The sequence below is a fragment of the Macrobrachium nipponense genome, chromosome 2, assembly GCF_015104395.2.
Source record: "Macrobrachium nipponense isolate FS-2020 chromosome 2, ASM1510439v2, whole genome shotgun sequence".
Taxonomy (NCBI): domain Eukaryota; kingdom Metazoa; phylum Arthropoda; class Malacostraca; order Decapoda; family Palaemonidae; genus Macrobrachium; species Macrobrachium nipponense.
The window spans coordinates 119730620-119743933 of record NC_087201.1 but is presented as its reverse complement, the minus strand read 5'-3'; the positions used below and the strand labels follow the sequence as shown (position 1 = coordinate 119743933).

At 37.5% G+C, this 13314-nt stretch overlaps 1 protein-coding gene across 1 annotated transcript in view; it reads left to right on the top strand.

The window, feature by feature from the left end:
• LOC135221289 (neuroblast differentiation-associated protein AHNAK-like) overlaps positions 1–13314 on the top strand; it is a 161538-nt gene that overhangs the window by 15015 nt on the left and 133209 nt on the right. Inside the window, 2 exon segments of the mRNA XM_064259099.1 lie at positions 1–2470; positions 2472–5899. Of these exon segments, the coding sequence (XP_064115169.1) occupies positions 1–2470; positions 2472–5899 (5898 nt within the window).

Here is a 13314-nt window from a genome sequence, read left to right as displayed (position 1 = left end):
TAAAGGAGATATTAAAGTCCCTGATTTGGATGGAAAAGCAAATCTAGAAACTGGAGTTCCTGATGCCAAAAGTAGAATTGGGGTTGCAGGCTTTGGAGGTACTGTTAGTGTAAGTTCCGAAATCCCAGACCTTGAAGGAGGTATTCAACTTCCAGGCTTTGGCAGTGATGGGGCAAAAGGACCAACATTTGGTGGAAAAGTAGATCTTAAAAATAATGTCTCTGATATAAAAGATAGTATTGAAACCCCAAGATTTGGTGGCAAGTATAGTATGACAGCAGATGTTCCAGATGCTAAAGGAGACATTAAGGTAACTGATTTTGATGGCAAGGCAGAGCTAAGAGCTGATGTTCCTAAGGTCAAAGGTATATTTGGAGTTCCCGGACTTGGTGGCACTGTTAAAGTAAGTTCTGATACTCCAGATCTTAAAGGGGATATTAAACTTCCAAGTTTTGGCAGTGGTGGTACCCAAGGTGACATTGAGTTACCAGAGTTTGATGGAAAAGCTAATGTCCTAAGCATGAAAGATGGCATTGAAATCCCAAAATTTGATGGCAAATTCAGCATGAAAACAAATGTTCCAGATGTTAAGGGTGATATTAAAGTTCCTGATTTTGATGGAAAGGTGGAGTTAAGAGCTGATGCTCCTGATGTCAAGGGTAAAGCTGGAGTCCCAGGCTTTGGTGGCAGTGTCAATACAACTACTGATATTCAAGATCCTAAAGGAGATATTCATCATCCAAGTTTTGGCAGAGGCGGGGCCAGCTTGATCACTGATATTCCTGGCATTAAAGGAGATATTGAGATACCAGGCTTTGGCAGAAACATTGATCTTAAATCTAACATCCCTAATGTAAAAGATGATAATGAACCCACAAGATTTGGTGGCAAGTTCAGTATGGCAACAGATGTTCCAGATATTAAAGGAGATATTAAAGTCCCAGATTTTGATGGAAAGGCAGAGCTAAGAGCAGATGTTCCTAATGTCAAAGGTAAAATTGGCATCCCAGGCTTTGATGGCACTGTTAATATAACTTCTGATATCCCAGACCTCAAAGGTGATATCAGACTTCCAGGCTTCAGCAGTGAGGGGACGAGCTTGGAAACTGATATTCCTGGCATCAAAAGAAGCATTGATGTTCCAGGATTTGGAAGAAAAGTAGATTTTACAACTATTGCCCCTGATGTGAAAGATGGTACTGTAATCCCGGGTATAGATAGCAAATTTAGTGTGAAAACAGATGTCCCAGGTAGTAAAGGAGATATTGAAGCACCTGGGGGAAAAATTGATTTAACAACTCATGTCCCTGATCTTAAAGATGGCATTGAAGCCCCAAGATTTGGTGGTAAGTTCAGTATGACCACAGATGTTCCAGTTAATAAAGGAGATATGGAAATTCCAGAATTGGATGGTAAGGCACAACTAAGAGCAGATGTTCCTGATGCCAAAGGTAGAATCAGAGTCCCTGGCTTTGGTGGCTTTGACAGTATAAGTTCAGAAATCCCAGATTTCAAAGGTGATATTAAAATTCCAGGCCTTGGCAGTGAAGGAACCAGCTTGGTAACTGATATTCCTGGCATCAAAGGAAACATTGAGGTTCCAGGATTTGGGGGGAAAGTAGATTTTACCAGTAATGTCCCAGATGTGAAAGGTGGTACTGAAATCTCAGGTGTGGCTGGCAAGTTTAATGTGACAGCAGATGCTCTAGGTGAAAAAGGAGATATTAAGGTCCCAGAGCTAGAGAAAGAAATAGAGCTGAAATCTGATGTTCCAGATTTCAAAGGTAGAATTGGGATCCCAGGCCTTGGAGATGCTTTCAGTTTAAGTTCTGAAATCCCCAATCTTAAAGGAGGTATTCATCTACCTGGCTTTGGCAGTGATGGAGCCATCTTGAAAACTGCTATTCCTGACATTGAAGGAGATGTCAAAGTACCAGGTTTGGGTGGAGAAGTAAATCTTAAAACTAATATCCCTGATCCGAAAAAAGTTATTGGAACCCCAGGATTTGGGGGCAGGTTCAGTATGAGAACAGAAGTTCCAGGTGATGAAGGAATTATGAAAATCCCAGAATTTGATGGAAAGTCAGAGCTAAGTGGTGATATTTCAGATGTCAAAGATAGAATTGGAGCCCCTGGATTTGGTGGCACTGTCAATATAACTTCTGATGTCCCAGATTTCAAGGGTGATATTAAACTTCCAGGCTTTATCAGTGAGGGGACGAGCTTGGAAACTGACATTCCTGGCATCAAAGGAAACATTGAGGTTCCAGGGTTTGACGAGAAAGTAGGTTTTACAACTAAAATCCCTGGTGATACTGAAATTGCAGGTGTGGGTGGCAAGTTTAATGTAAAAGCAGATGATCTAGTTGGTAAAGGAGATATAAAGGTTCCTGAGTTAGAAAAGGAAATAAAGCTAAAACCTGATGTGCCTGATGTCAAGAGTAAAATTGGGATCCCAGGCCTTGGAGGTGCCAGTCAGTATAAGTTCTGAAATTCCAGATTTTAAAGGAGACATACAACTACCTGGTTTTGGTAGTAATGAAGCCATTTTGGAAACTGATATTCCTGGCATTAAAAGTGAGTTTAAAGTACCAGGATTTGGTGGAAAACTAGATCATAGAGCTAATGTCCCTGGTGTGTCAGATGTCATTGAAATTCCAGGTTCTGGTGGCAAAGTCAGTATAGGCACAGATATTCAAGATATTAAAGGAGATATTAACATTCCTGATTATGAGAGGAAAGCTGATGTCAAGGGTAAAATTGTTATCCCAGGCTTTGAAGACACACTCAGTATAAGCTCTGATGTCCCAGATCCTAAAGGTCATATTAAACTTCCAGGTTTTGGAATTGAGGGAGCCACCCTGAAAACTGATATTTCTGGCACAAAAGGATATACTGAGGCACCAGGATGTGGTGGAAAAGACGATCTTAAAATTATTACCCCTGATGTGAATTATAGCCTCGAAATTCCAGGTTTTGGTGGCAGTGTTGATATGAAAGCAGATGTTCCACAAGTTATAGGAGATATTAAGGCTCCTTCCTTTGAAGGAAAGACAGATTTACATGCTTATTTCCCTGGTGTAAAAAGTGGAGCTGAGATCCCAGGTTTTGGTGGCAACTTTAATATAAAAGCTGATATCCCTAATATACAAGGTGGTTTGAAAGCTGATGTCAATAGCATTAAAAGAGATATGCAGGTACCAGCAACTGGTGGAAAAGTAAAACTTGCTGATGGTCCTGATATGAAAGTTTGCACTGAAATCCCAGGCTCTGATAATGAGATCATAGTTAAAACAGATGTTCCAGAGTTTAAAGGAAGTATTCAGGTTCCTGATTTTGTGGCAGATCTAAAAGGTGATGTTCCTAATGTCAAAGGTACAATTGGGGTCCCAAGCTATAGGGGTGAGGTCAATGTAGGAGCTTCTGTTCCTGAAGTTAGAGATGTTCAACATCCAGATTTTGGTGCTAATATTATCAGCTTGATAACTGATGCTTCTACTGTTAAAGGTATTCATGTCCCAGAATTTAGTGAAAAATTAAATATCAAGGGTGAAACAGATGTTAAGGGTAATTTGAAAGTCTCAGAACTAGATGAAAAATTCAGATTGGTTTCTGCTGTCCCTGATGTCATTGGCGATGTTCAGCTTCCTGGTGTTGAAAGAGAAATAGATTTTAAAGTGAATCTTCCAAGTGTCAAAACAGATTATAAAAGGCCAGACTTGGGAATGGTAGTAGGTTTAGGTACTGATATACCTGATGTTAAGGATAATGCTACATATTCCGTATTTGGTGCAACAGCAGATATGAAAGAAAGTGTTCAGAGTATTAATGCTGATGGAAGCATTAACTCACAAGTAATAAATTGTAAAACTGGAGTCCCTGAGATTACTACTTCTAGAAATATTGGTAGCATAGGATTAACAGACAATAAGGGGGAAATGAGAACAGAGATACCGAATATCAGGGGTGATATTGAAATTTCTGGGTTTACTAATGCTATAGATTCAGTAAATGTGAGTAAAGGGGAAGATATTAGTGGAACACATCAACTATCAAGTATCATAGGGCATGTCATAAAGAGTGGTGAAGGTCTTGTCATATCAGGTGAGAAAATGCAGTTAGATAATAAATTTGATGGGGAGACAGAAGGAACAATAGAAAATGTTAAGGGGAAAACTGTAGTACAAAAACCTGAGTTACCTGAAGGTCGAGGCAGAAAAAAGAGAAATAGACGAGGAAAGGGTAGCAAGAAAGGTGCTGAAGACCAAAATGATGCATTACAAGAAAAGGGTCAAGATGATATTGGAGAAATTTCACTAGCAGCAACTTTACCTGAAGTGACACCAGAAACAACTCTACCAGGGTATTCTGGGGTATCAGAAAAATTAACTGCTATTAGAACAGAAAAATCAACAATGAAAGGTGATGTGTGTGTGCAGTTACCAAAATCAACAGTAGTTAGCACTATTAGAAATGAAATACAAGAAGTACCATCTAAAGCAAACATTCCAGATGTAGCCATAGAACAAGGTAGGGCTCCCATAGGCTGGGTTATACCACAGCAAGCACCCCACAGTAGAACTGTATATCATCATGAAACCATTAGTTCACAATTACCCAGTGTTGACAGATCTTTTGAAATCCAGGGTGAAGCTGGTAGTGAGAGTTCAAAAGGAGTGGGTATTCAAAGATTTAGTCAAGAATATACAATATCCAGTGAAGAAGAAAGGGCAGGGACTGTTGATTCTTATATTAGAGGTAAATTAGGTCCATTTAAAATTACTCCAGACAGAACATTGAGTGAGTGTAAAACTGAAGTTCAGATTATTCAGGAACCTTTCCATGTATTGACTAACAGGTCAGGGCACCATTCATTAGAACTAAAATCAGGTAATACTGATGAATGGACAGCTGAACCCAGCTCATATCAAGTGAGACTAGAAACAGATTCTTCTGGTAAGATCTTATCTGGTCCAGATATCATTGATAGAGAAGAAGATTCAAGAGGATCAAGACAATCACGGAATGTCTATGTAACAGAAGACGCTGGTGGACGGGTAGTTGTTCACAGGAGAATTGAATCTTCACATTTAGAGGTTCCCACCAGTGATCAAAGTGTTATTCAACATCAGACGTCATCTCTCAGACTTCCAGGCTCAGTAATGGCAGTAGCCTGTGAGGGTCCCAAAGTTATTACAAAGGAGTTTGTCACTGTCAAAAAGATCAAGAAAGTCAAGGTAGGGGATGCACCTGAAGAGGTGACCGTTGAAACCTCCTACCAAACAGATCCAAGTGAGGAGACTATGACATCCCAACTAGAGACTTTTGTAGGTGATGGAGCTATGCAAATCACACCTGGAACAAGATATGACATATCACATTTGCCACATGAGCTAAGAGAAACCTCTCTACTCCACTTTGGTCTTGATCAAAGGGAGAAAGCTCATGATACCAAAGAAACTACTACAACAACAACGACCATCAAAACATTACCTGTTGATTTTGGCACTTATCTATCAGAAGATTTCGATGAAAACTTACAGAAAATCTTGGGATCAACAGCAACAACAACCACAACTGTTCGCAAAGTCAAGGTCATAAAGCGAGATGAAAGTGGTAACATCATTGCCTATGAGGATGATAGCGGCAATATATCAAGTCTTCCCCTTGGTATGTCCTCAGAGGATATTACCACATCAACCACTGAAGGAGGAACTGTTGTGACTACTACCAGAAGAATAATTCGGGAAGGACAAATAGTCACTGGAGATATGTCTGAGAAAGCCTTGCGGGAGGCTTTGTCCATCAGAGTGTGTGAGGGCGGTGAGGCCGAAGAGGAGCAAGAGAGAAGTCGAAAGGAGAGAGATGAGCCAAGTTCACCATCCTCTCACCGAACACAGTGAGTTCTACTACCGAATGAACCGACTGAAATTATGTATAATAATATATTTTGTTTTTGCTGTGTAATATGCTTTGTGAAACATATTTGAACACCGTCATGTAAAGTACTACTTCAGTTACATCCATTATGTGTTGTCCCTTGAAATGAGCACACCTTTGTCTGTGTCTGAGTCCTCCCAGTCCACGTGCACGTGACATGCAAGTTATTCGGGATCATTGGCGTCACTGACTGTCTTGTGCATGGGCAAGTCTACGTACACAATTACACCACACTTCCAGTCTGGGTGCCGTTCGGGTCATAAATCGTAGACGTACACAGCAATACAAAGGTGAATAACTACAATTAAAACACACCTGCATGGATTTGTACAACTCTCCATCGGCCGCATCTCCAGTGACTACGTCGTCACAACAGCCGCCTTTTTTGACTCAATCACAAGGTAAGATTTCTATGTAGCATCTCTCTCTCTCTCTCTCTCTCTCTCTCTCTCTCTCTCTCTCTCTCTCTCTCGTCCATTATTAAAGATCTGCATATAAAACTTGAGTAAGAGTGGTTCGCTAAGTGATTAAATTTAATTTTATAGACATACATCGACAAGGGATGTTCGTGTTACTAGAATTAAAGTTACAGCCCATACTTCAATTTCATATAAAATTTCATAATTTGCCAGAAATTTGACGTTGCACTCCTCATAGAATAAAATCCGATAGTTTCATTGTTTTCACAATTTAATAATTTCTTATTACGTACTTTTAATTTTTATTTGGTTTATGGAGAAACAATAATTTCTCACATCAGTAATAATTTTTATATTTTATATCAGAATTTAATTCGAACAAAATATTTTTGTTTGTTTCTTTAGATTTTGCTGATTTTACTCTACAGTTCTTAAAATTTATTTTCATTTATTGGCAGAAGAGCAGAAATATATGTATATTCCCATAAGCAATGATTATGCTTGTCTCTTATTTATATACATATAATCTTACGTATGATTATATATATATATATAATATATATAATATATATATATATATATATATATATATATATTGTATATACACATATCTATATAATATATATGGAAACTTTATGTTCACATTTTTTAATTCAAGAATAGCCTTTGGACAGGAGAAAGTGGACATCTAATCCTTTGGCATGCTTCTAAAAAGCTTATATTTTTTTATCTATTTTTCCATATTTATATTTTAACCATAAATAACTTATTCCACCTTTTCCTCTCATCGTATTTAAATTTTTTTTCTCATCTTTTCTATTTTGTAGTTCATCTCCTGTTGCTCTCATAGATTAATGTCTCATTTTCGAAACTTTCGATTAAGTACTATTGTTTGTTATTCTCTCAGTTTCTCCTTTGTTACTTTATTGTCTGTGCCTTCAGTTTTTGACGCTTACTTTTCTCCTTTAGTTTTATTTTTTGTTGTTTTATTACTCCTTGTTTTTTTATTTGTTTTCATCAAGAGATATACTAATACTTAGCGAAGTAGTCTATTTCTTCATCGATTTCTGAATGACCTTGCCATCCTTCAATTCTCTCTTTCACGCTCAGCTTTAAAGACAAAGTAATGAAAGCATTTGTTTCCTCACAAACCTGCTGGGAAACAATAAACGATTAACTTGTATCTCGATCCCGGCAGACATAATCGCAAGTGAGACGAAGAGATGCAAAACCATGAGACTGCCCCAACAAGTAAAAACAAAAGGCCGCTAGACCCTACCAATGGTGGCCGCTGCTGCTTGACCAATGGCAGCTTGCCGATATGACCACTGCCATTTGACCTTAGTAACATGGCGGCGTACCATAAAGGCCTCTAAGACTACCATTTTCGCCTTCGTGACTATTGGTGAACCAATCATTTGTTCAATTGCAAATGTGTGAGAAAATCAGTCGCCACCGTATTGGGCCTTCGTCACTGGCTTCGAAGTAGTAGCAATGACTGTAAGTGAAAAAGACCCGTTATGAAAATTTAAAAAAAAAGTGCTTAGAGCTATGATACAGTCTCTCACCAATTCTAACCTCCGGTGAATATGAAACTCAAACGGCATATGCTTACATGTGAGAACATTCCTACGTGTTCTAGCTTTTGATTCTGGCCGGCAACAAATTGCACAATTCATTATCCCAACCTTTGGCACGAAACAGAGATTCACTGTTTCACTGTCAAAATATTTGATGCACGGTTCAACAAACAGGAATATTTCCTTAAGAACTGAGTATCTTGCAACTAATCGGAAATTTCCATCTAGATATTCAAGTTAGAGTCAACAGAAACCTTTCAAGGCATTGGAATAATATCTGCCACTAATAGGCAAATCATCGTGCTGTTTGAAACCAAGTATTCCGGAAATTAAGTATTGGCGGAGACTGATTAGATCTTGAGCTTTTATGAGATGGTGATGAAGCTTGCAATTAAAACAATAAAAAAAGACTGCTTTTTTGGCCCGTTGGTGTTAATCATTGGTTTGTGGAGTTGGACAGTAACTTTTAAGGATGCATTGGTGAAATTTTAGGGTCACTAATTGTTGATGCTGATAATTGGTCATGGAATTGCTAGGCTTCAAAATATCATTATTATTAGTTTTTTTTACATTGCAAATTGTTGGAAATATGGACCTCATTTTGATAAATGCAGTTGTAGTTATTACATTTTGGTGATAGTAAAAGCTATGCAACTATGGTAATAGCAGTTTCGATAATGCATTAACATTAATACAACTAATGTTAGAAAACCTTAAAGGAATAATGTAGTGGGCTTTGCAACTGTAATTAAATTACAAGAACAAACTTTAGTTTTATTAGTAGTTGTTTAATAGATTTTTGTATAATCATTTGAATCAAAGTAATCTAGACGTTATTGCTTGACCGAATTGGATGCTGCACTCCATAAAAAGTATATTTCAAGCTTATTAAATGTATATTTCAAGCTTATTTAAAGCTATTTTTACATTTAGATATTTAACAGGGAAGGCTCTAATGCTAGTATTAAACGTATTTTGTTACAGTTAGGATTATTATTATTATTATTGGTTAATTTTGAGTAACTGCCACCAAAGTTGATGGAATTGTAACTATGTCGGCGTTAAAGATTCAGGTTTAGTGCTGCATGTTTCTTTGGTTCATTTTAGGAGCCACCTGGATTAAAGGATAGATTTTGATGCTGGTATTTATGTTACTGCAGTATTCTAGTAAAGTCCCATTTCTGCAGTGTAAAGCAGGGTTTGTTAAAGCGTGAGTAGTCATTATAGTAAGAGCAGCAATAGATGATTAGGGGTTAATGAAAGTAGTTATGTAGAGCATATTGAATCATTTGGTCATGATGACATTCTTTTCTGTCACCTTTTGACTATTTCTGAAGACAGACGACACATTTTTCGGTTGAATACAGGGGATATTGGTAGTGTTGCAATGCATTTCATCACACACTTAGATACATACACATATTTTATGCTCCTTCCCTTAGGTGTGAAACTATGGATGCAGATATTTTAACATCACCTTAGTAGGCATTGCACACGAATGACCAAGTTATAGTGAAATGGAAATTTTACAGTTAGTCTGTTAAACCAATTGCACTCCATCATTGTAGGTGATTGCATAAACTTATCTACTAATATTGAACAAATTGCTTCTTTGGAGAAGGAGTGTTTGTAAAGATAGAAAGAAAAACTTGTACATACTTGGACGTGTTACCATATTTATTGCTATAGAACTGTTACCTTTTTTATGATCTTATCTATATTTCGCTTGCACCTTTTAACAAACTTTCAATATGCTTTGACTTCTGTAGCTTTGTAGATAGAATTATTTACACCGCATACTAATAATGACTTTCCTGTTGACTATATGGTGGTGGTTAACTCTGTATTTAACAATTCTCTATTAGGAGGACTGATTAGTTTCTCTGTCTCTTGCATCCGGTGTTCTTGCAAAGCACTCCATATTAACGATTCTCTTTATCTTGGACTGGAAAGCCGAGATATGTTTGTTTTCACCCCAGCAGTCAATTTCATGTTCTGATGTATTTGTTACTCAAGATTCGAAGAAACTTTGAGAGATATTGACAATGTAAATAGCAAAGTAACGAGCAACTCCCTCGCTCTCATGAAAGCCGAATCATAAATAACATCAGTATTGCTTGTGAACTGAGATCTGGCCTAAAGAAAATGATATTCTTTTTCTCTTTCTCGTGTTTCATTTGCGCTCAATGAAGATTTGTGTGTTTCAGCCACTGATTACTTCGATGAAGATGAAGATGAACGTCGTGTTGGCCCTTGTGATCACATAGCAAGAGTGATGAGAATGATGATGACGATGATGGTTCCTTCTAAACTCCGTTATACTCTACCAGAGGAAGATAGCAACTTCATCTACTTTGTGTATATTATGTGGCAACTCTACAGCAACCTTTCGACATAGTCAGTTCTGCTGCGCATATGCCAAGAATCAGTAACTGCCGTGCATGAACAAATATTCAGCGGCTCTGCTTAGCTTATGTTAATATACCATATTTCCTGGGCTTTTCCTTCCATGATGATGGTAGGAGGAGTGTTCAGGGACTTGAGTTATGAAGTTTTATCAGTAGTTCAAGTGAAGGAGGCAGGAAGTCCGTTGCTGGACTTCATATCAGTCTTGAGGTCTGGGTCAGGTCTAATCCCACCTCTCGCAGTCCATGTGTACCTGTATATTGCTGTCGGATGATTTTTGTCCGTTATTATTATAATGAGCATAATTATATTATTTTTGTTAGTTGTGTAATAGAGTTATCAAGAGATATTTAACCGTTAAGGCTATAAATTTATATAATCTTGCCTTGTATATACCGTGGAAAGAATCATTTCATAGAACAAATGTATTTTGTACAGGAATTGCTTTTATGGATGATATACTATTCTCTATGTTTAATATTCCCAGAATTTTATCTTTGTTTTTCAAAGGTTTTTGATTTCACAAGGAGCAGTTCAGCTGCATGTTCTCCTTCTGTACATAACTGGTTTCACTGCTTTATAAATGAGAGGCACTGTACAAGGGTACAGGTTGACACCAGTGTGACCTAAGCGCTGGATATCACATGGGAAGCAGCTTTATCCAGCAAGGTTCTTGCTCTATGTATGTGGACCTTGCAAATCAAACATATGTATTTTGTATTCTCTATTTTTCCTCGCTCATACACAGATCGATATTTGTATTTGCATTACCTGGTCTATGCTTTTAATATTAAAAGAACTCAGTGAATGTTTGTATCAGTGTTACCTCATCATCCTTTGCCGCACTTCTCAGTAAATTGAGTATTGACAGTGATTATGGTATGAGGGCAATAAGTGCTGGAGTATTCAGCAAAGCAGTTATCATTCTCGACCGCAGTAGAATAATGTTGATATTTGAGTCCGCCCTTAAACGCCGTAAAGAATGGCAACCTTTTCCCACTTGAGCGAAGTCGTTGAATTATTCATAGACTCAGACACATCAGTGAACATTTTTAAAAGAAGACGGTCGTAAGAAGTATTAGCGATGCCTGTCAGTAATTTAGTCAAGCTGATGTGAGATTACAGTTGATGGAATTTATTTTGCCACTGGTATACTGCCTTGTGGATTAAAGATTGCAAGCCGAGTTTTTTTACTACAAACGGGAACAAAATAGTGTAGTTTACCAAGAGCAAAGAGAATGGTCTTTCTGTATAGAAAATGATATCAAAGTGCCGCTCATTGCTCGGTTACTGACTAACTCTCTTAATATAAATAAGACTGGGTCTTGGTCGACGCTCGGTTATTTTTAAGGTTGGAAGATTCAGCAAGCACATTTGAATCTCAGACTGTGTTTGCAGTCAAGACCTCGATGCACAAGGTGGCAAAATTATTGATTTTTTGCAATTAAAAGCGCCATGAATAACGAGTTTCAAGAATAAGAATGAAGTTGAAAACTGACCTTGTCAAATATAAGCACACAAATAAGAGGATTGTTGCTCCTTTTAACATGTAGTCAAATCTTTTTGATTGCAAGTGCTTCACGTTACATGACGTGCCGGACATAAAGAAAAATGGCAAATCTTTTATATTTCCATTGTATTACATTCAGAAATATGCTTTGCAGTCTATAAGATGTTTGAAGTCTGGACATCTATTTTTGTAGTCCCGTAATGGCATAAAGTTGATCATAATTTTCAGGGTCAGTTACTTTCTATGAAATTTTGAAGAAAGCTTCACATTTTCCATTTCTATTCCAAAGAAAAGTTATGAGGTCGTTTCCCAGAAAATGGTGTTCTAAGACCTACATAATTATACCTGGCTGCATATACTTGAGGTCAGTCAACAATAATGATAACTTTTTTTGTACTACAAAATGTAATTACTCTTTTGCAACGCTGAGAATGACATTTTCATGAACAAATCAAAGTGGAAAACCCTATTTCGAGATATATCAGAATCTAAATTTAATTAATTAATAGAGTTGTTGTTGTTGTAACTGCATGCAGGATTACAGACGCCAATTGACCAAAACTTCCTCAGGTTCACGAATCATTGTGCATCTACGACTACAGAACCCAGCCTATCGTGTCATATAATCTGCGCAGTTTTTGTGGCCATGGTTGGTGTTGTATATTTATGCCTGAAGTATTTCTTGGCAGCTACAGTGTGCCAACATCAGGAAAGCTGTAGAAGCGGGGGTCATTTTCACGAGCTCGTTCGGACTACATGTCGTCTATTGGAAGTCATGAAACGTTCGATATGAACATTTATTTGTTTTTCGTGTTTCCACATAGAGATATTGGCGTCTTGTTAATATCGTCCTTCATTCATGATAAAGATTTTTCCTTGTTATTCAGAGGACTCTGTATCAAATGATCTTCAGTCTGGGAATAAACGGGAATGAAATATATATAAAAATTCTCTCTCTTTGAAAAATTTAAAGATGTGTAGAACTGACATCAATTCTTATTACACTGGAGTAGAGAATAGAACATTGGTATTTAGTCTTCAATTGTTACCATGACGCGTCAAGAGCTCGGAGGGAACTGAGTTGAGATGAAGTCCAGCAACTGAGGAGGTCAACCGCTGATGGGCTGCGAGGAGATGAAAGCGAAAAAAGTACCTTGTAACTTGCCCTGTTTGTGCTTAGTCATCAGACCTCATGGCACTCCCTTCGAGTCTCTTCCTTAAATGATTCAGGTTATAAGGTCTGTGACCATGAAAAAGGGACCTTGCATAACAAGCACGTGATTCTAGTTATGTTTATTTTTTTTTTTTTTAGTGTAATGTAAACATTTGGTAATTGTAAACAGCTTTTATTGCATTATATACTCTGTTCGGTTCTCTCTCTCTCTCTCTCTCTCTCTCTCTCTCTCTCTCTCTCTCTCTCTCTCTCTCTATATATATATATATATATATATATATATAT